This window comes from Bos mutus, chromosome X (genome assembly GCF_027580195.1).
Source record: "Bos mutus isolate GX-2022 chromosome X, NWIPB_WYAK_1.1, whole genome shotgun sequence".
Lineage (NCBI taxonomy): Eukaryota > Metazoa > Chordata > Mammalia > Artiodactyla > Bovidae > Bos > Bos mutus.
The window spans coordinates 27,376,106-27,396,141 of NC_091646.1; the positions used below are offsets into that span (position 1 = coordinate 27,376,106).

The 20,036-nt window shown below is 35.4% G+C and overlaps 1 protein-coding gene across 5 annotated transcripts in view; it reads right to left on the minus strand.

Moving 5' to 3' along the window:
- The window catches only part of KLHL13 (kelch like family member 13), a 195,880-nt gene that overhangs the window by 48,304 nt on the left and 127,540 nt on the right, over positions 1–20,036 (minus strand). Inside the window, exon 1 of one of the 5 annotated variants that reach the window (XM_005899948.2) lies at positions 13,775–13,875. The exons of 3 other annotated variants lie outside the window; for them this stretch is intronic. In XM_005899948.2, coding sequence (XP_005900010.1) covers positions 13,775–13,854 — 80 coding nt within the window. In that variant the 5' untranslated portion in view covers positions 13,855–13,875. Of the gene's footprint in view, positions 1–13,143; positions 13,277–13,774; positions 13,876–20,036 lie in introns of those variants that run through there. One more of the 5 variants, XM_005899947.2, reaches the window with a different exon arrangement.

The following is a 20,036-nucleotide window of genomic DNA, read 5'->3' on the forward strand; positions in this document are numbered from 1 at the left end:
GCAGATTCCACAAGCTCAAAACCAATTAGAAATCACTGAGACAAATCTCTCTGGGAACAGGAGGAATCATTAATCAAGTGGTAAAAATCCAATCCATTTCTGTCTTTTCTGAATTTCCTAGTTATATTCAACTTCATGAAGTCAATAATTCATGACCATGTCTTAAGGGAATGTTTATTTCTCTTTTAAAAGGAAACATGATAATAATAACAAGGAGTAAGACTTTCCAACCTAAAAGTAATAGCCAATTGTACTTCATGTTTTAAGAATTACAATTGGCAGCTCTATGAGTCCCACTGATTCTATCTTCAAAGACTATAATAAACGTAACAAATCTCATTCTTGATTTTGCAATGACCTAGAGGCACCCCTAATTATTTCAATGAATATATCAAATCATTTAAATGTTTAATATGATTTCATCAAATCGATGTTTTATTATGACAGCCAATATTTTTAAGAGAAAAGAAGGTAATACAAAAAGAGAAATCAGAAGATAAAGTCTTAACCCCAAGAGTCTGGGAATCACACTAAGAATAGTTCTCCCAAGCCTGTCTCAGATATGAAGCTTAGAGAAGCAAAAAGTAATATTAGTACAACTTTTCATATTGGAATTATTTTCCATTTTGTACATATTTGCTTCACCATTAAAGTTTTTCTTTCGTTGTGTTGTTTATTTTTAGAGTATTTATTTGGCTGCCCCAGGTCTTAGTTGTGGCACGTGGGAGGGACCTAGTTCCCTGACCAGGCATCGGACCCGGGTACTCTGCATTGGGAGTGCAGTCCTAGCCACTGGACCACCAGGGGAGTCCCCGTTTTTGTTTGTTTGTTTTTTGGTCGAGCCCTGCAGCATGTGGAATCATAGTTCCTCAAACAGGGATGGAATCCATCCCCTTTGTATTGGAAGCAAAGTCTTAACTACTGGACTACCAGGGAAGTCTCATCATTAAGGCTTTTTAAATTAAACTTTGCTATAAGACTTTGTTATCCATCTTGTACAATGCTTACCATAAAGAAACATAACCAGTTATTCCTGACCTTAAGTTCTTAGGTTGTTAGAAGATGAAAAAAACCTTATTGTCACAGCCCACTCACCTATCTACACATTCAAGCATATTCTAAGAGAAGAAATGCGGAAATGGCTTGATTTTTCTCCTGAAATGCCATCCAGAACCTCCACTTGACTACAGTCCTAGAAAACTATTTTAACTAAGATCACTGTATTGGTCATCTGCAGTCAACATCACAATGCAATTTCATGATCTAACTACAGACAGCTCTATTAATGTGAGTAACAAAAATTGCTCTATAAAAATACTTTCATAAGATTTTGTCCACTGTGCAGGAAGGAGTCTTTTGAATAAAGTATTTATGTACCATGACTATATTTGTTGACCCCAAATATTAAGTATTCTTAATAAAACTGGTAACGACTTCCTGGAAGGCAGACTGGTTATTTTTTTAAGAGAGTAGAAGCAAATTATAATTCATTGAGGAGTTTGCCACTTCGGGGGTAAGGTGTTTCTTTTTACGAACATAATGGTCTCTGGCTTAAAGAGTTTGTGTTCTTGGGTGGAACTCAAAAAGGGTCAAGGCAGACCATATCCTTTAAGCAGTATGACCGTAGGCATCCAACACTCACATTTCCCAGTCAACTAAGTGGGAATTCTGAAATAGAAGCCAACTGGAGCATTTTCAGACCATGTGTGTATGTGTCTTGCTGAAGCAATCTATGAATTGTGAAGCTGTAATGAAGTACTGCCTCAAACTGTTTGTGACATATATAACTGAAGGATATTAAGCAAGAAAGAAGCATTCCCTTCCTTTCCTTCCTTCCATACTGTCCTTTAAACTAATGTTTCATACCCCAATTTATAATTTCTGACTCTCAAATTACAGGTGAGAAGGAGGTGAAGAATCACCAAGCAGATGAAGAGAACAGGGTCAAGGTGTCAAGTTTGCTCAGCTAGTTGGAAAATGCTAGCCTAAATGCTATTCCCCCTCAAATCACCCCGTCTATAACAAGCTATTTCTTGAAGCAATAATTCATTTTTAAATGTTCAAAAGCTAGTATTTTTATAGATCATGCTTTAAGGAGAAAATTGGCTTATTTAAAGATACTCTCAATGGAAAAATTTGACTACATAGTTCTTAATGATCATTCCTGGAAGCTTAGTCAGTCAGAAGAAAGTTTAGGAATCTCAAATGTATCTAGATGTCATGCATTCAAGAGAGACATAGATAGGATATTCTGGATTCTAAAAGTGTTATCATCAAAATATTTCAGTCATCTTTGACTCCTGGTTCTCTCCCATCTCCTATATCCAGGCAACTGACAAAGTACTACTAAGTGTCTCTCTAGTATGCATCTATCTTTCACCACCTCTCCACCCTCACTGTCCCTGCCACACTTTGGGTATCTATTACTTCTTCCTTGGATTTGGTTATTAACGTATTTGTTACAGTACAACTTCTTCACATACTGCGGCTGTATTTATAGCTCTGAAAGTCACTTCCTTGCTCAAAAGTATTCAATGACTCCGCTCTGCTTGCTGAACAAAAGTCAAATCTTACACTCTTGGATTCCAGGCTTTTTGGACTAGCCCTCTTTAACTAGTTGTACATTCTGGCAAATAATTCAAAGCAAATATATATTTAATGATTGAAAATAAAAATTAAATTTATTCACAAACTATCAATTGTTTTGCTTTAGAATATGTTGTTTTCATATGTTAGTAACTGCTATGCTGTTTTTTTTCTATTGTTAACCAAGTAATGTATAAAAGCATTTATTTAAAATATTTCTGATAGAAGGGAAAGTTAGTTAATTTAAATTTAATATCTGCTGGGAGTTCCCAGATTTCCCAGTGGTTAGGACTCAGTGCCATGGCCCCAGGTTGAATCTCCAGTGGAGGAACTACAACCCCACGAGCCACGGAACACAGCCAAAAAATATATATATATATCATCTGTTAAACCTTTACATTTGGTCTAGCCTCTTTAAGTATAAAACAATTCAGAACATAAGTAAATGTGCATGATTTTCTGAGTATTGATCTTAAGTTTATTTCTCCTAAAACCTAGTCAGATTTCTTTTTATCTTAGTCAGCCCTTTCTGTTTTCAAACTATACACAGAAAACACATTATCATTTAGGTGCAACCATACTAGTTTTAAAACATGAATTTGTCTAAAATACTTTTCCCCACCATGGTAAAGGACGTGTGAAAATAAGCCAAATAAATCTCAACTTTGCTGCCTTGGAAGATATCATAATCTTACTTTCTTTATCAGATTACAATTTGATGAACCATGACTAAAATATTCTAGTCACTGGTAAATTGCTTCTGCTAAAATTACTTTCAGTCTGTGCCAGCATCATGGTATTCATCAGTAAGCAAGGAGCAGAATCAGGATTTTGGATTAGCTCTTTTCATAGGAAAGATAGCTGTAACTTACTCTCTAATAAGACTGTAATATATTAGATTCCTCTATATATGAAATGAAGATATGCAACACACTTTTAAGTGAAATAATTTGCACAAGGCTACAGACCTAAAAATTACTCTCTCTGAATTCGTTCACCAACTCAACATTTGAACACAGGCCAGGCCCTGCACTAGGAGACAGGTATAAAAGAGCAGGTGGGATACTTGCTTGCAGAGATTACAGTAAAAGAGAGAATTACTTTGCAAAGGACTAAATGTTATAAAAAAAATAATAAATTATCAACATTATCTACTAACAAATTCTACATTTCATAATTTATATAAGCTACAGTAACAAAACTAATTACATACTTGCTCCCTGGTACAGAAGTGTATCAGTTCATATTTAGCATATAAGCACCAAATTTAAAAAAAGTAAATAACATCAAATTTCCTTAGTTATTTTATTTGAAAGGATTATCCATCCCAGATCAGGCTGTCTGCAAGGCTGGATCAGCAGTCAAATAATATCCACTATGCAAAAATATAATCTGTAATTATAATTACAGGAAAGAAAGCCAAACGTATGATGATTGATGGTACATCACATGATTTGAAAAAAAGTCTCTAATTATATCTATATACTTCAGCAATATGCCTACAAAAGATATGCTAATGAGCCAGGTCACTGGTCTACTTAAGATGAAAATTTTGGTTCCAGTTCCATGAACCTTTGTTTAGCTGTGAATCATTCAGAAATGACTGCACACACACATCCTTTCAGGGAAAATACTCATAATGAATAAAATGACTTCAATTTGGTGATGCTAAGGCATTGTCTATTGGATAATCTACTTACAACCTAAAATATCCATATACTCTTCAAAACTGTATTTCAGATTTTTTAAAGAATGTTATTTTTTTTAATATTTATTTACATGCCTGTGTGAGGACTTAGTTGCAGCATACAGGATCTCTGATCTTTGTTGTAGCATGTGGGATCTTTAATTGCAGCATGTGGGATCTAGTTCCCTGAACAAGGATCAAACCTGGCCCCCCGGCATTGGAGGCATCGAGTTTTAGCCACTGGACCACCAGGGGAGTCCCTCAAATATTCTGCAGGTCCACCGAAACTAAAGCTAGGTCAAACTGTGAGTTAATTAGGAAAACGGCTCAATGCAATACAAGAGAAAAATCTCTAGTATAATCACATCTATAAAGAGAAATCTAGTTGAGGTTTTTGTAGTAAACTGCTTTTTAACATTAATTTGTAATACAATTGATGAAACAGGATGAAGTAATAAAAAGGAAATATAAACTAAGACTGGGTTAAATCATCAAATACAAATGTATACAGATGGTGGAAAACTGACCAGACTTAAATATCACATTCTCTTTCTAGGTACAATGGTATGACAAAGAATGATTTCTAAGGTTCCTCCCAGCTCTTGGATTCAAAGAATCCTGAATAAGATACTTAGGCTCTTTTTAAGATGCCATGTTCTGATCTCATGGGTCAGTGAAAAGCACTATATTTTTAAAACCAACCAAACAAACAAAACCAAAGAGTGAAAATAGAAGATGTTACAGGGCAAGTTGTAAATGAGCAAAGGTCATTTAGAATTTGTAGAAATATCCTTAGTGAGAGACTTTCAAGTGGGGAAGAAGGAGGGGGAGGGAGCAAAGAAGGACACAGTGATGGCCAAGGCACTAGTTTAGCCCAGTTGCCAACAACAGATGAGCTCGCCACTCTAATACGTCATTCTTGTAATGTTTCATTTTCAAAATTTTATTGTTCTAAAATACCGTATTCATGGGACTTGGCAGTCTGGTGGTTAAGATTCCATTCTTCTAGGGCAGGGGGGCGTGGGTTTGATTCCCTGGTTGGGAAACTAAGAGCTCACATACCGAGAGAGCTGCCTGGCCAAAACAAACAAACAAAAAAATCCCCTGTGGTATTTAAAGCTTTTAAACCAAAATCTCAATCGAGTCCCTGCATCTTCCAATCTAATCACATGTGTCCTTAAAAGTGGAAGAGAAAGGCAGAAGAGGTAGGGTCAGAGAGAGAGAGATGTGAAAAAGACTCTTGCCATTGCTGGCAATGAAGATGGAGGAAGGGAGCCAGAAGCCAAGGAATGCTGGCGGCCCCTACAAACTGAGATCAACTATTGGATTACAGACAGCAAGAAGATGGGGACCTTGGTGGTCGTACAGCTGCAAAGAACTGAACTCTGTCAGTGATCCAAATGAGCAGGAAATGCATGCTCCCCTAGAGAATCAGAAGCAAACACGGCCCTGCCATCACCTTGATTTTAGCCCAGTGTGCAACAGCTACAGCACTGTCAATGGCAGCTAATTACCAGGCGGGAAAAGGTGGGTGGCCAATGAAAGTAGAACAATACTTCAAAAGAAATAGGAAATAAGAGGCTAATGCTGGTATCATATCAGTTAAGTAAAGATTATTGCCCCACTACTTTCCTGTAATTTCACCCCTTGACTGTACCACAAAGTAGAGCTATCTTGTTCCTATACCACCATCCAATTCAAGAAAGTTTATCTCATCTGTCACACTTCTTTGTTCTTCGAATCCTAGTGAGATATTTCCTAATTAGGAGATGGCATGAAAGTAGCAAAACTCTATGAAAACAAAAAGGCATTAGAGAAGCCAAGATCATTGAAATCAAGACCTGCATTTGAATTCTCACTTCACCTCTTACTTGAAGTGTGACATTGAGCAAGTTAATTAACTTCTTGGAACCACCATGCCCATAGTGTAAAACAGGGAGAAGACTTACCTTTCTGGAGTATTTGGGAGGCAGCTGACAAAGTGCTTGGCTTTTTGTTGTTTTTTTTTTTTTTTTTTTTTTAACTGGAAAAGGAAGGACTTACTTCTTGCAACAAGTAAGGAGAACACCTGGAACCTTTCCCAAAGGAGTGTCTTCCCGGACAGCAAACTTTGGGAAGTTTTAACAAAATGCTTGTACTCTAATATTAGAACTCAATAAACTGTATTACATTTAACTATGTTAAACCAGCACATTTTAAATACTGGAAATAAATACATTTCATATGAAATTTATAACATCTGTTATATAGGTAGATCAAGAGTTCTGAAAGTTGTTTTTATTTACATTGTTCTTATGGAAAGATATTTCATTTCTCCACTGAACCATATAAAAAGTATTGTACAACAAGTTGGCTATCTCCTGTCTTACCATACCATAAATGTGATAAAATTGGGTAAAAACAACATATACCCTAATCATAGTAAGTCACGCCAGTGAAAATATTTTACTATAGTAGGAAACATAATATAATTTTATTTTTCACTAAGATTACATCACATAGTCTGGGATCAAATTGCTGATGCTTTGTAAAGGTAAAAATAGATACACTTGTATGCTATAAAGCACCTAAGCCCTGTCCAACTTAAAGGATGGTACTTTGTTCTTCTTCTTTAAAAAGGTGACTCTCAAGTTTAAACGTAAATTACATCATTTTCCACCTTATGGAATATGCATTTCCTTTTTTGTTTACAAACTGGGGTATAACTGACATACATTATATTAGTTCCAGGTATACCACATAATGATTCAATATTTGTATATATTGTGAAATGATCACAATAGGAATATGCACTTTAAAATGTTATCTATATCCAATTCATATCTCCTCTGTTAGCCCAGACACATTTCTCCTCTGTAGTATTTTTACCATCATTAAATTATTATCATTACTGAAAGTATAGTAAACAAAATGTTATTTAAACTTGTTTTGGTTTAGAATTTTCACAGCAGTAAAATAAATTAAGCAATTTAACTGTTTATAAATATAGGATGGAAGATAAAGAACAGTCATTTTGAATAACTGCAAGGACTATATCCATAATACCCAGCAGAGTTATTCCTAACACATACCAGGCAGTGAATAACTTCTGAATATCATAAACTCAATATACAGGTGATTGAAAAAGAACTGAGCTCTTTCAAAAGTAGATTGCTCAGTAACTTCTTTATGTACTGATTGCCCAAGAATCTCACATTTATACCACCTCATTCTCAGCCTTGAGGAAATAAAAGCAGTACACTGTGGTTGCTATTTCAATTTAAAATATCAGCATGTACAGTGCTTGTAATTCCTGACTTTTCACCAGAAGTAATAAAGCCATTAATACAAATAAAATACTTGCCTATCTCTTAGTTCTTTTTTTTTTCCTTCCCCCTAACTTGGCCCTAAATAGTCTCATCTAAATATTCTAAATTTCAAGCAGAATGTCTAGAATTCTTATTAACTTCAGACTTCCCATGATGATAAAAGATCTGCATTTCCACCTCTCTTCCCTCTGGGGAAATGTTTTGAGCAGTACTTGGAGGTAACGTTCATTTATTTAGACATAAAATACAAGGAATCTAGATAAATTATTGACAAGTAACATTCTTGGAATTTTCTGAAAGCATCAGAAATACTAGCTTTCTGTCTTGCAAATTTCTTGTGTCTAATAATCTTCAGTTACATTAAATAATTTTTAAGAGATCTTTTTAAAGACACATACATGCTCAGTGCTCAGTCATGTCAGACCCTTTAGGACCCCATGGAGTGTAGCCCACTAGGCTCTTCTGTCCATGGGAGTTTACAGGCAAGATTACTGGAGTGGGCTGCCATTCTCTGCTCCAAGGGATCTTCCCAACCCAAGGATCAAACCTGAGTCTCTCACATCTCCTGCATTTGAGGCAGATTTTTTTTTACCACTGAGCAACTGGGGAAGCCCCCAAAAGACACATACAATGGGCCTAAAAACAAAATTTAAAAAAATATTTTAAGATACAAACAGTGGGCTTTAAAACTAAATTTTAATTTCATTTGCGCATGCCAGACTTTCTCAAAGTAGCCAAGAGAATAATTGCTGACCCACTGTAAACTCTGAAAAGAAGTTTGCAAACTCTGATTAACTATGGTTCAGGGTGAATGCTATGATTAAAAAATAATATAATCCCAGGCTCTTTGAGATAAGCATCATGCCTGTATGAAAGGAGAGAGGTGTCTTCCTTTAGTCAGACCACATGGGGAGCATCTCATTCAGATGAAGTAATCAATATCTTGTATAAAGACTAACATAAAAAACTGTTGGGTGAGGGACAACCAGCAGAGTGAAAAGTCTGGAAAACCTGTCACATGAGTAATGGTTAAAGAAAGAACATTTCCAGGCTTAAATGTTATGGAAAAAATAATATTTTTCTCCATAGCTCTAGAAGGCCACACTAGGAAGAGGAGATAAAAGATAGGAGGAATTGATTTTGCTCAGTGCAAGGAAGAGCTGTTCATGAATGAAAGGTGCTACCTTGGTGAGGTAGTGGGCTCTCTGTCACTGACAGCAATCAAGGAGAATGTGTATCAGCATCTTTCAGAGGTGTCACAGGAAGGATTCTTGCTTTAAAGGGGGTTTAGATTCTCTAAATGACATCTGAGGTCACTTTTATCTCAATGATTTGCCATTAGTAAATCTTAAGCTAATCCTCCTGCAAGCTCAGACAATGGAAATTCTCAAGAAACATGCTACTAATACAAAAGTTACACATGAACATTACATTGCTCTGAGGTGTTATTTGTTATTTCTCCACATAATTTTATTAGATGGAGCATATGCAGTAAAAAAACAAACAGACACAAACAAAAGTTTCTGTATATGGTAATTGTGAAAATACTTAATTATTTTCTTTTCTAATTTGAGAATATCAATTTGGGAAGTATGTGGCTAGATAAAAAAGATTTCTATGGTTGTTTTATTTTAGAGGTTGTATTTTATTAAAAAAGACAATCTTAGGGGATAGAAAACATGTCAAATTTAGAAAATGCATATTTTAATTTTCTCTGTCCTGTGAGTCATCCACAAACAAAGAATATTTATATAGTATGAAAGAATCTAGAAAAATTATTGTCAAGTAAAGTACCATCTTTTCTAGGGAAATCTGGATACTGAATTTTAATGATAAAATGATAGAAAATGATTGCTATGAAAGTCAGTGTTACTGGTTATTTTACTCTAAAATATATTTATATAGTAAACAAAATAATTGTAAACAAGACACTAACTGAACACAAGTGCATTGGCTAAGAGAGGAAAAGTCTTATTCGCTAACACTCATTCTACACCCATTGTTTGGCTGGCTAGGATTCACTGTTACACTGTGCTGGTTAATTCTTACCCATTGTCTTCCTCCTTACTGCCACACCATTATTAGCAAGACTTAGTGCTTCTAAAGAAAAGATAAAAAGATCGCTAATGCTAATTCTGTTCTATTTCCGTGTGTCCTTGGAATCTAATAATACATTAACCCTATAACATCAGCCTGAAGGAACCATTGTTGTTTGAAAACAATGAATACCAAATACCAGAAAACCACTTAGAAGTGACTGCCCTTTCAGCTTTATTAATTTAGGCAAAATGACAGGTTAATTTATATGGTTCACACCTGTCAGGAGCAGAGTCTACTAATTCAGTTTACACCGACCAGGAGATCCTCCTTCAGGCTAAGGTTGAACTTCAACCTTCTGTTGAACAGAGTGGAACACAAACACATCACTCAGATTTCGAGCAAGACAGTCCCTTCAGAATTCCACCTGGATGGCACACCGCCCTTGCAAGTGTTCAAAACTGAAGCTGAAAGAAGACTATCTATCCAATAAAGACTAAGTAATATTTGGAAATCAAGCTATCTGGAAGCCAAAGGATTATTTTCCAGATAATTTCCCCAAATCTTTCATCTTTAAGGTACTCCACTTTACCGGAGTCATATTGTAACACAATTTGAAAAGCACTTTATACTATATAAAAAACTATTTCCTTCATATTATCAGAAACATAGTATTTATCGTCAATAAGTCTTGAAAATATGGAAAGGTTTTAATTCTCATTCAGGTTCTAAACAAGCAGAAAGCAAGCCAGCTTGGACTTTAAATCCACAAGGGGAAGAAGGGAGCTTTTCTGTTCAACGTTTGCAGTAAGTAAAAGATTCTCTACGGTAGCTTTTACTAGTGGCTAACAGCATTGGCCTCTCAATAATGCCAATGCAAGAGTTCAAGTCAGCAGCACCTAAGCTGAGTTGAGAAAGAGACCAGGAGGAGCCTTTATATTTTCTCCATATTTGCTCCATTACTACAACACACTTTTACTACAAGCAAAACTATTTTATATTGAAATTTCAGTCTTTGAAAAAGTACCCAAGTCATCAATGAAAATCATGTAGTATGTATTTGACAAATCACAGTAAATAGTGATAAAGGTTTAAAAACCAATACTGATGCTACACAAGCAAATATACCAAAAGATGGTTATACCAACTGTGAAGAATTCTATATTCAAGATAGTAGTTTTAATGTTTATACATAATTTTACAGGTAAATTCTAAACATCACAGTCTATTAAAGAGTCAGAATTTAGCTACTTCAAATCAATGCAAAGACTTTAGACCTAAAAGACACAACTAACCATCTAATCTATAATCTGTGTTTGCCAGCCCAACCAATTCTGGAAGCAAACACAATGTTACTTGACCTAGTATTCTAAAGTAGTCTTTATAATTTCTGAGTGAAAACTCTGTGCAATTTAAATATCATTTATGTGTAGAAGTGATATGGAATATAAGGAAACCCTGATGAGAACAACATGTTAAACATGGTATCTTTATTTCTGGTCCAGCAAGCAAATGAACAAGTTATTTAAAACATTGATTTAAACTCCCCAAGCTAGTCTTCTTTTCCTATATTTAATGTATTTTCTCTGTGTATATTTATATAATATTGTAACCTATTAATTTATTTATAAAAATGAGTTAAGGCCAATTTAATAATACAGACTGTCACAATACCAAAACAGTCCAGGCTAGCACTAGCTCCTCAAATACACTTTTCCATTCTACATATGTGTACTATCAATAATCAGAGCCAACATGCAAGATCTATATTTTCTGGCTTCTATCATCTAAATCAACTCATTCATATCATCAGGTCAAAGAGGTGAGGACTTAAAAGAAAGAAAGTGATTCATTAAAGATGCTGTATTAAGCTGTATCTGAGCTTGTGGCTAGTATGGATTGATAAAATATAAGTATATTTTAACCATCTCTAAAAACTCACAAGTCAGCTGCAATAGGGGCTGCATATTGGATCTTTTGGACAGTAAAATGCAGTAAGAATACTAGAATCCATTAGTAACTAGTAACCATTAGTAACCATAACCTACTGACTTTACTTCCCTCAGGTGTGTATGTTTTGTTGTGTTTTATTTTGATGATAAAGTTGCTTTTGGTAAATCTTTGGTCATTTCTTACCAGCTAAGATACATAAAGTCAATAGGCACATCTCATTTTCTCAAATTATTTGAAGGAGCGCCATTAACCTGTCACCTTCATTAATTTGCACTTTTAACAAATACAGCTTTAGAGAGACAAATAGAGCTGATTTTTTCCTTTTTTCTTTTAGAAACATAACTTAAATTTTTAACTTTATAGGAAACAGAATTTAACACCCAGATAGAATAACCTGAAGCATCTCTAAGAAGGAATATACAAAATAATCTGAAAATGAAATGAGAATGGGATTTAACTGAAATGTCATTTTCCCTCGTGTTCCTGGGAATTGCTTCTTTTGGACTGAGAGCACAAGCACACCTCTTCAGCAGTTGAAAGCCTTTCAAAGAACCAGACAGATACCCCTGTGCATCCGTTCCTCATATAAAGCAAAAACTAAGTAATAAAATGGCAACTCACCAGATTTCTAAACACACAATAAACCTAAAAGCGGGAAGAATTTTCCACATCTGTCCTACTGAAAAATATTTTAAAGGGAACACTTACAGTAAGACAGACTTTCATTCGAAAGCTTTTCTCACACAATTAATTTTTTTTTAAAAAGTCCAGCTTTCCCTCACTCCTTCTCTATAAAAAAAAGATCACAGGCAATATTTTAATTTACTGTATCTCCTAGATTTTTTTTTAAAGCAACCCTGTGCGAATTTAGAAAGATTTTCAAAAATTCTAGAAAGACTTCACCTAAATATTTCAGTATATATTTACTTAAATTTCTAAAACAGACATTTGTATACTTTTCAACTCCATGTATATAAATAGCTACTCACAGAACTATAAATTTGCACAAATTCAAAACTTATACTTCAGAACTCAAATTATAAAACTGAGAAAGATAAAATATCAAACTTATTAATATTCATACACAACTCAAGTATAAAAGTCCTGATTAAAAGTCTCATTTTTCTGATCAATGTGTTAATTCTGAAAGTTTCAAATTCATCAAAAAATTATAGAAAGCATTTCCATATTTAATACAATACCATCAATCATCAGCAGTTTTTGTGCCATTACACAAAAGAAGTCATCTTAAGTATTACAGATAAACCAAAATTCAAAAAATCCAACCAATGTAAAAGTTTATCCTTATGCATTTTCTTAGCTATACCTTTAGACTCTCATCTTAGTAATTATATTACCATGAAGCACTTTAAATGAAAATAAACATAAACTCCCAGAAAAACAAAACAATGGTAAAATGTGGACATGCCAATATAGTTAAATGTCAGCAAGGTCGAGACTTTTCATCTTGTGGGGTTTTGGATGTTGCTGTTTGGGATGTTTAGCCCCTTTTGCCACAAGGTTGATTCATGAATGAAATCCCGCTTTAATATCCTATTTTCTCTCACTTACATGTATGCTGGAGAAAGTGGAGTTGACCTGGATGTTTTAAGCACAGGAACTGGGAATTTCCAGATAGCAGGAGAGCTCGTTTTCCATTTCAATGGCATGTTGTCACCACGGTACTACAATAACAGTAAACAGCGTTTCCATAACAGACTACCAACTAGGACTTCCATTCCACACTGTACTGACACAGCAGTGGCTGCCGCGGAGAACAAGCCAACGATCCTGCCAGTGCCCTGAAACCGATGCTTCCAATCTGTAAAATAGGGCTGCAAGGCACCTCCTTTAAATCCTCCTGTCCCCTAAAGCCATATGATGATTCTACCGTTCAAACTCCACAATAGTGCCACCTCGTTAGGAAAGCGTTGACTGCAGTATATATATATATATATATTTTTTTTTTTGAAAAGACTGCACTGTGCATACCACACAATGCAGCTTTATTTAATAAAAGCAGCTAGGGTTTGGCTTTTTTTTTTTTTTTTTGGTATTATTTTCAGCTTGCATGACCATTGTTCCACCTTAACAGGGATACTGCAGCACGGCACTATATTCTGCACCTATTAACCTGATTTCTGACCAATAGTAGCAGGAAAAAGAAAATAGACGGGTTTCATACGAAAATGAAACAACATACCTACTCAGAATACACTTGTCATCCTCTGAACATTCTTCTTTTGAGCTGCAACAATACAAATGGGATATAAACCTCAGCATAGCCTTAGGCCACAGCTAACAGAGATCAGTGACTAAATTCGGCAGCCTGCTTTCCTCCTCTGCAAGCTCTGGCCACACAATACAAGAATGCCATTATGGGAAGAGCCCGTTTAAAAAATGCCAGTCTCTCAGTTTTCCAGTTTGAAGAAGGAAAAAATGTAAGAACAAATATCAACTGCTGCAAAACTCTGCACGCTCTTCCAGTAGCTTCTCATGCAAGTTGCTCTCTTTTCCCTATTCTGAATTCCAAGCCGGGATGAACAAAAATCTCATACATTTACAACATGCTGTGTGCTAACACGAATACCACTCTGTCTTCTGCAGCAGAGAAGTACAGAATAGCATGCTCTTAATAGCAGTCCTCGGAGGGACGCTATCAACAATCTAATTCAGTGCTGCCCTCCCCTTCTTCTCTCCCCCTTTCCCTCCCCTTCACCCCCCTTCACGACTCCCCCGCCCCCAAACAGCTCACAAATTGCCTAGAGGAGAGACACCAAGCAGGTGTCCAGCAGGGACTATTCCAAAGCTCAGCGGTGGGGTCCGGTAACCTCGAGGGGTTAGTGATTGACAAGGAGGTTAAAAAATTAAAGCTGCTGTCAAAGGCAGCTTGACGTATTTCAGGAAAGTAACAGCAGAGGCTTCATCTATATTGTTTTAAAATACTGCCAGAAAATAGCATTCTAAATGCCCAGAGAGCGACTGGGTGTTTTAAGTTTCTGTTTAAAGCACCAAACTCACACATTCTCTACAGAGTTCAAAGAAGTGAAAATAGGATAAAGAGGTATTATGCTGAACTCTTTATTTTCAGAATGAAGATTTTTACTTCTGATGTAGGCAAGTCACCATCACTAAATATCTACTCTCAGAGCACCCTCCCATTTCTACCTAAAAACCAAATTATCCGTCTTCATCAATGCAACCTTAATAAAGGCAGACTGCCATTGACATGAAAGCCACCTTTTTAAAAAACTCACTGCAGTGACAAGAAGCTCATATTTACTTTCAAGTTAACATTCAAACAATAAGCTTGTACTTCCAATTTAAGTAGCTGGCTTTTATACAGTCTTTCCAAATTATTCCTAGTTTTGGAAAGATTGGGATTCAGTCCCCTAAGACTCTTTCTCATTTGTATTCAAAAAGCACAGATTTATACAAGAAAGACACTACTTTCAAAAATTTCAAAAAATGTAATTTAATATACCAGAAATAGAGCATGAAATCACCTAAGGTAATCACAAGTACCTTTAAGATACACATTAATATTCAAAAGTGTATTTTCCGATGAAATCCAACATATATGCATATGCAGTATATACATTCACAGATACACAGCTATGGCGAGAAAGCTTATTTTGAAGAATTGACCAGTACTGCATACACTTTATTAAATACGAAATAGGTTTCAGCTATCACTAGCTCGCAAATAATTTTTATTCAATCTACCAAACACAAACATTGAGCAAAAACTCAGTCAAGCAACTTAAAGGGTTAAATGATATTTCCAGTTCTCTAGTACCCCCACACAAAACTGTCTCACAGAAATCTTCAAGAAAATCAGAGAAAGGAGTATTTATCAATATCTTAGTGACCAAAATATAGTTTTTTAAAAGTGTCACTATTACCAAAAACTACAGTCAATATATTGTATTAGGATTTGTGTAATAATTCTTAACAGTTAAGAAGCAAAAAGATTCTAGGTACAACTGGCAGTGGTAATTTGTTGGAAACACCCAGAAGAAAATCACACAACACATGTGCGCACATGCACACGCGCGTGCGCGCGCGCGCACACACACGCACACACATACACGTACTAATCAAGCAAGTTTGGAATGTCTCATTCCAAAATCCTGGAGCATTTTCAAACATTAAAAAATATAAAACATAAAACAATTACAAAATAGCTGTATGGAGGCGATTTAGATTTTAGAGAGGAAATACAATCACTTTCTAGCTTATGAAAATATTACAAAGTTGTAATTGCAAATGTAACTTCTCCTTCTGAGAACACAGACCCCCAAATGTCTGTAAAACCAAGATAGGTTTTGAGTCTTTATCTGTAAAGACTACTTAAATATTTATAAGGGGAAAACAGGGTGAATATAGAGTTTTCGAAATTTCCAAGAGGGTAACCTCCCCACACAGGTGAAGATCACTTTATTGCAAAGGTTCTCAAGTTATTATTGTACTATGAACAATCAGCTGATTAAAAAACCAACATATTGGTCTAATCTCATTCAGCTCCAAAGAAATCAACCAATACCACCAAATCATCTATGTCAATTTTCAGTCTAGATTTCTCTTATACTTAATGTTTAAAACCTGTTTTTATAGCACTCCAACACTTGTAATATTTGTTCAAAGTGAAAAGTAAGTAAGACTGCTTTCCTCCACCTACCCTCAGCATTCTTAAAGATCCCAAACCCTAAAAGCATTGTATCTGATTATGAGAATTTATTTATACTCAGTTTTTTTTGCTTTAATAAATCGCTAGAAGTAATTTATAATTATCTCTCATGAACAAACAACTAATAAGCCAAAGACTTAAAAATAATTCCTTTAAGTAGAAATATAGTCCCTGAAATATACTTAACCCTATTAAAATGCTTAACAACACCATTTCTCATATGTCATTTAGAAATAAACTTTAGCCAGGTAAAATCACCTCAACTACAAATTAGCAGAGTCCAAATTAATCAGATTTTACTACCCTGACAACGAGTCTAGTAGCAGCTATGGAGTGTAATTACCATTACATTCTGGAACTAAAAATGCTTTTTCCTACAGAATGAAAGAAAGAAAATGATTAAACATATATTTGAAATATAATTTTATGCAGTAGTAGTACCACTACTTTAATATTTAGACTGGGAAATGTCAAAAGCCCTCGTTCACATCACAGGAAACACTGCTTTCATTTATAGAACACTTGGTTTCTATTATGGACAACTGCATAAACGGAATAGAAAGACAGCATGCACAAAGGCTCTTCAAAGCATTGTATGAACATTAATCATTTAAAAATACCTGTGAAATGCACATTTCAGAGATGTAATAAACAAAGGACAATGCTGGGACTTGGCCAAGGCCACAAAACGAGTCATTCTTGGCCAAATCTCACAACACGGAATTCCCTGGTTCCCAAAGTAGAAAGAGATTTGTAGAACTTTTACAAATCATCTTGCTCAGGACACTCATTGTATAGATGAAAAAACTGAAACTCAGAGAAGTTAACTTGTCACACTATTGGCTAATGGCAGAACTGGAACCAGAAACCAAATCCCAACTCCTAGTCTAGGACTCCTGCTCTAGAATCCCTACTGTCTTTACTTCTCAATGAGACTATTCCAGAAGATGTTTGCTTCCATATGAAGTGAATCACATTCTACAAATGTCTCAATGTATTCAAAAGAAATAAGAACTACAAAATAATCATTCATTCCTCCAATTACATGTATACTCAAATGACAGACATGGGAAAGAAACACCAAAAATACAAAAGTGTGCAGAAAGACCACTTTCAAAATCTTAATTCCAGACATGATTTAAGAATGATGAGAGAGGCATTTCCCTGGTGGTCCAGTGAAGACTCTGCACTTTCAAAGCAGGGGGATGCAGGTTTGATTTCTGGTCAGGGAACTAAGATCCCACATGCCATGTGGTCCAAAAAAAAAAAAAAAAAAAAAATGATCAGGGAGAAAAAGGTAAGTAAAAATTAAGCCAGTCATAGTGTGAGAGAAAAGTGAAATATACAGCCAAGAGTCTAATTTTTTCTCACTGTAAATGCTTCTAAATAACTTTATATGAAAGTTTAATTTGCTTATTGACTGCAACAGTTTGTCTCCAGTACCACCACTTTGTGAAATGAATTGACTAATATGTCACGTATCTGACCTCTTTCTCCATATTCTCCCAATATTCCCTAAGAATTAACCTACCTTTTTCTTGCAAGTTTTGGTTAATCCTGTGGTAGTTACAATGAAAGAATAATAGCACTAACCATCGTTTGTGTGAGCAGGCACTGTGTAATCTTGACAATGTCCCTTCAGACTAATCTGGGAGATCCATGTTATCCCTGTTGCACAGACAAGACTGTAGAAAACGCCCAATTGTGTGCTCTGCTTATGTTCTACCAATCAGTAAAGGTACTTGGATGGCAACCAAGTAGGACTGTTAAACCCTTTAAATACACAAAAAGTTTTGTGTTGTTCTGGACAACAACAAAATTCTTGATACATTCAGGGCTTCTCATTACAGGAAATAGAGCTGTTCACATGAATGGCTATACATACTTATGTGTATGTTTCCTCTTTATTTGTTTCAGGAAATTGAATATCAAATATGTTAAACATTTCTTATGAGATACTCACATATGTAACCTTGCTAAGATCAATATGGAAAACCCCAGACATTTCTCAAAGATACTTTTGAAAATCATTGTTTCATCTTTTATAAGCACCTTCTCACAAATCAATTTCCTTAATAGAACTGTGTGGACCTTAATTCCCACAAAGAATTTACATGGATTAATGTAACTATGACTGTGCCTTGGATTACTATAATACCTCTCTCCTTCACAATACGAACAAGTAGAAAAACAAACACACTTGGCGTGCAGGTACACACTCACACACGGGTGTGAATATACGCACAGAGAATTTCTCAGGCCATGATGGCATAAATAATGTGAAGATTGTACTCTTACAATCTTGAACATTTTCAAAGTAAAACAAGGGTACTAAATGCTTGTTTGTTCCTTTCTTTGTTTCGGGTGAGTCAGCAATAAGACGATATGGTAAGCTGATAAGACAGGAAACAATAGATAAGGAAACAAAGGAGAAAAAAGTAGAGCAAGGAAGGTAGTGAACTCGCTGGAAGGAGAATGGAAAGCCAGAATGGTAGTGGTTCCTCATGTTTATGCAGCACCTTTTATAACTGGGGAGTCAGATGAAAGGGGTTATGAGGCTAACATGGGAGCTGGAGTAGAAGGGACTGAGCAGACAAGAAAGATCCAGTTGTTGGGGACCCATTAACCCACAGATTCTGACTACCCTTAATCTCACTATAGCTGAGAAAAGGATTAACACTGAAAGGGAAATTCGTAAGTTCTTGCCCTTCTTTTTTCCTTTTGTTTTCTGCAGTATCTCTATTTTTATGGCTTTTTGGGGGGGGCTACCCCTGAATTCTTCATTCATATGATTCCCAAATCCATATGCTTAAGTAAGTCTTTATCTATCTTTGACATGCATGTGTGTATGTTAGTCACTCTGTCCGGTCTGACTCTTTGAGACCCCACGGAATGTAGCCCGCCAGATTTCTCTGTCCATGGAATTCTCCAGGCAAGAATACTGGAGTGGATTGACACGCATACACCAAAGTAATTCTTAAGTATTCCCATCTATGTAAAAAATGCCTTAAAACCCAAATCAAAGTGTTTTGGGGTATTATGAAGGGTAATGGTGGAAATCAACGATTTTTACATACATACTATTTATATACCTGATTTTGCATTACCATTTTTAAATTGTTTGAAAAATGTCATTTAGAAAGATGGTTTATAATCATCAAATAGGGATAATCTATCCAGTGCTCCAATAAGAGGCCACGCTGTTACCATACCCTATACTCCAGCCTTGCCACTTTGCCTGCCTGCGATGCCCTCCCCAAATTCCTGCTCCTCCTTCAAGAAGGAATCCCAATTGGTCACTATTCCTGGCACGTGGGAAAGCACTCAATAAGTGTTTGTTGACTAAATTGAAAGAGCAGTTTTCATAAGCAGATGAGTGATTAAATAAGAATTGTGTACCAAAGCCAGGATATATCCTGAAAGGTTTTTAAAATGGTGTTATTGATTCTACTATTACTAAAAGCAGAGTTCAAGTAACAGGAATATTCATCTGTTAATTTGATAATTTTAGGCTATGAAGTCCTTAAAATGAAAAAAATTAAATATACACATTAACTTGTTTAAAATAAGCATGCATTGAAGAAAATCACCCAGAACACATACTTTCTTAGATAAAATAAAGGTGTCACTTATAGTGATGATAGACTGCTCTAAGGAAAAATCTCTGCTCCCACCTCAAGTCTCAAGTAATAATTAAGTGTTTAGTTGTCTCTTAACAACTTCCTAAGTATCTACTTAAATTACATTTGGTAAATAAAATAGCCAAACTATAGTT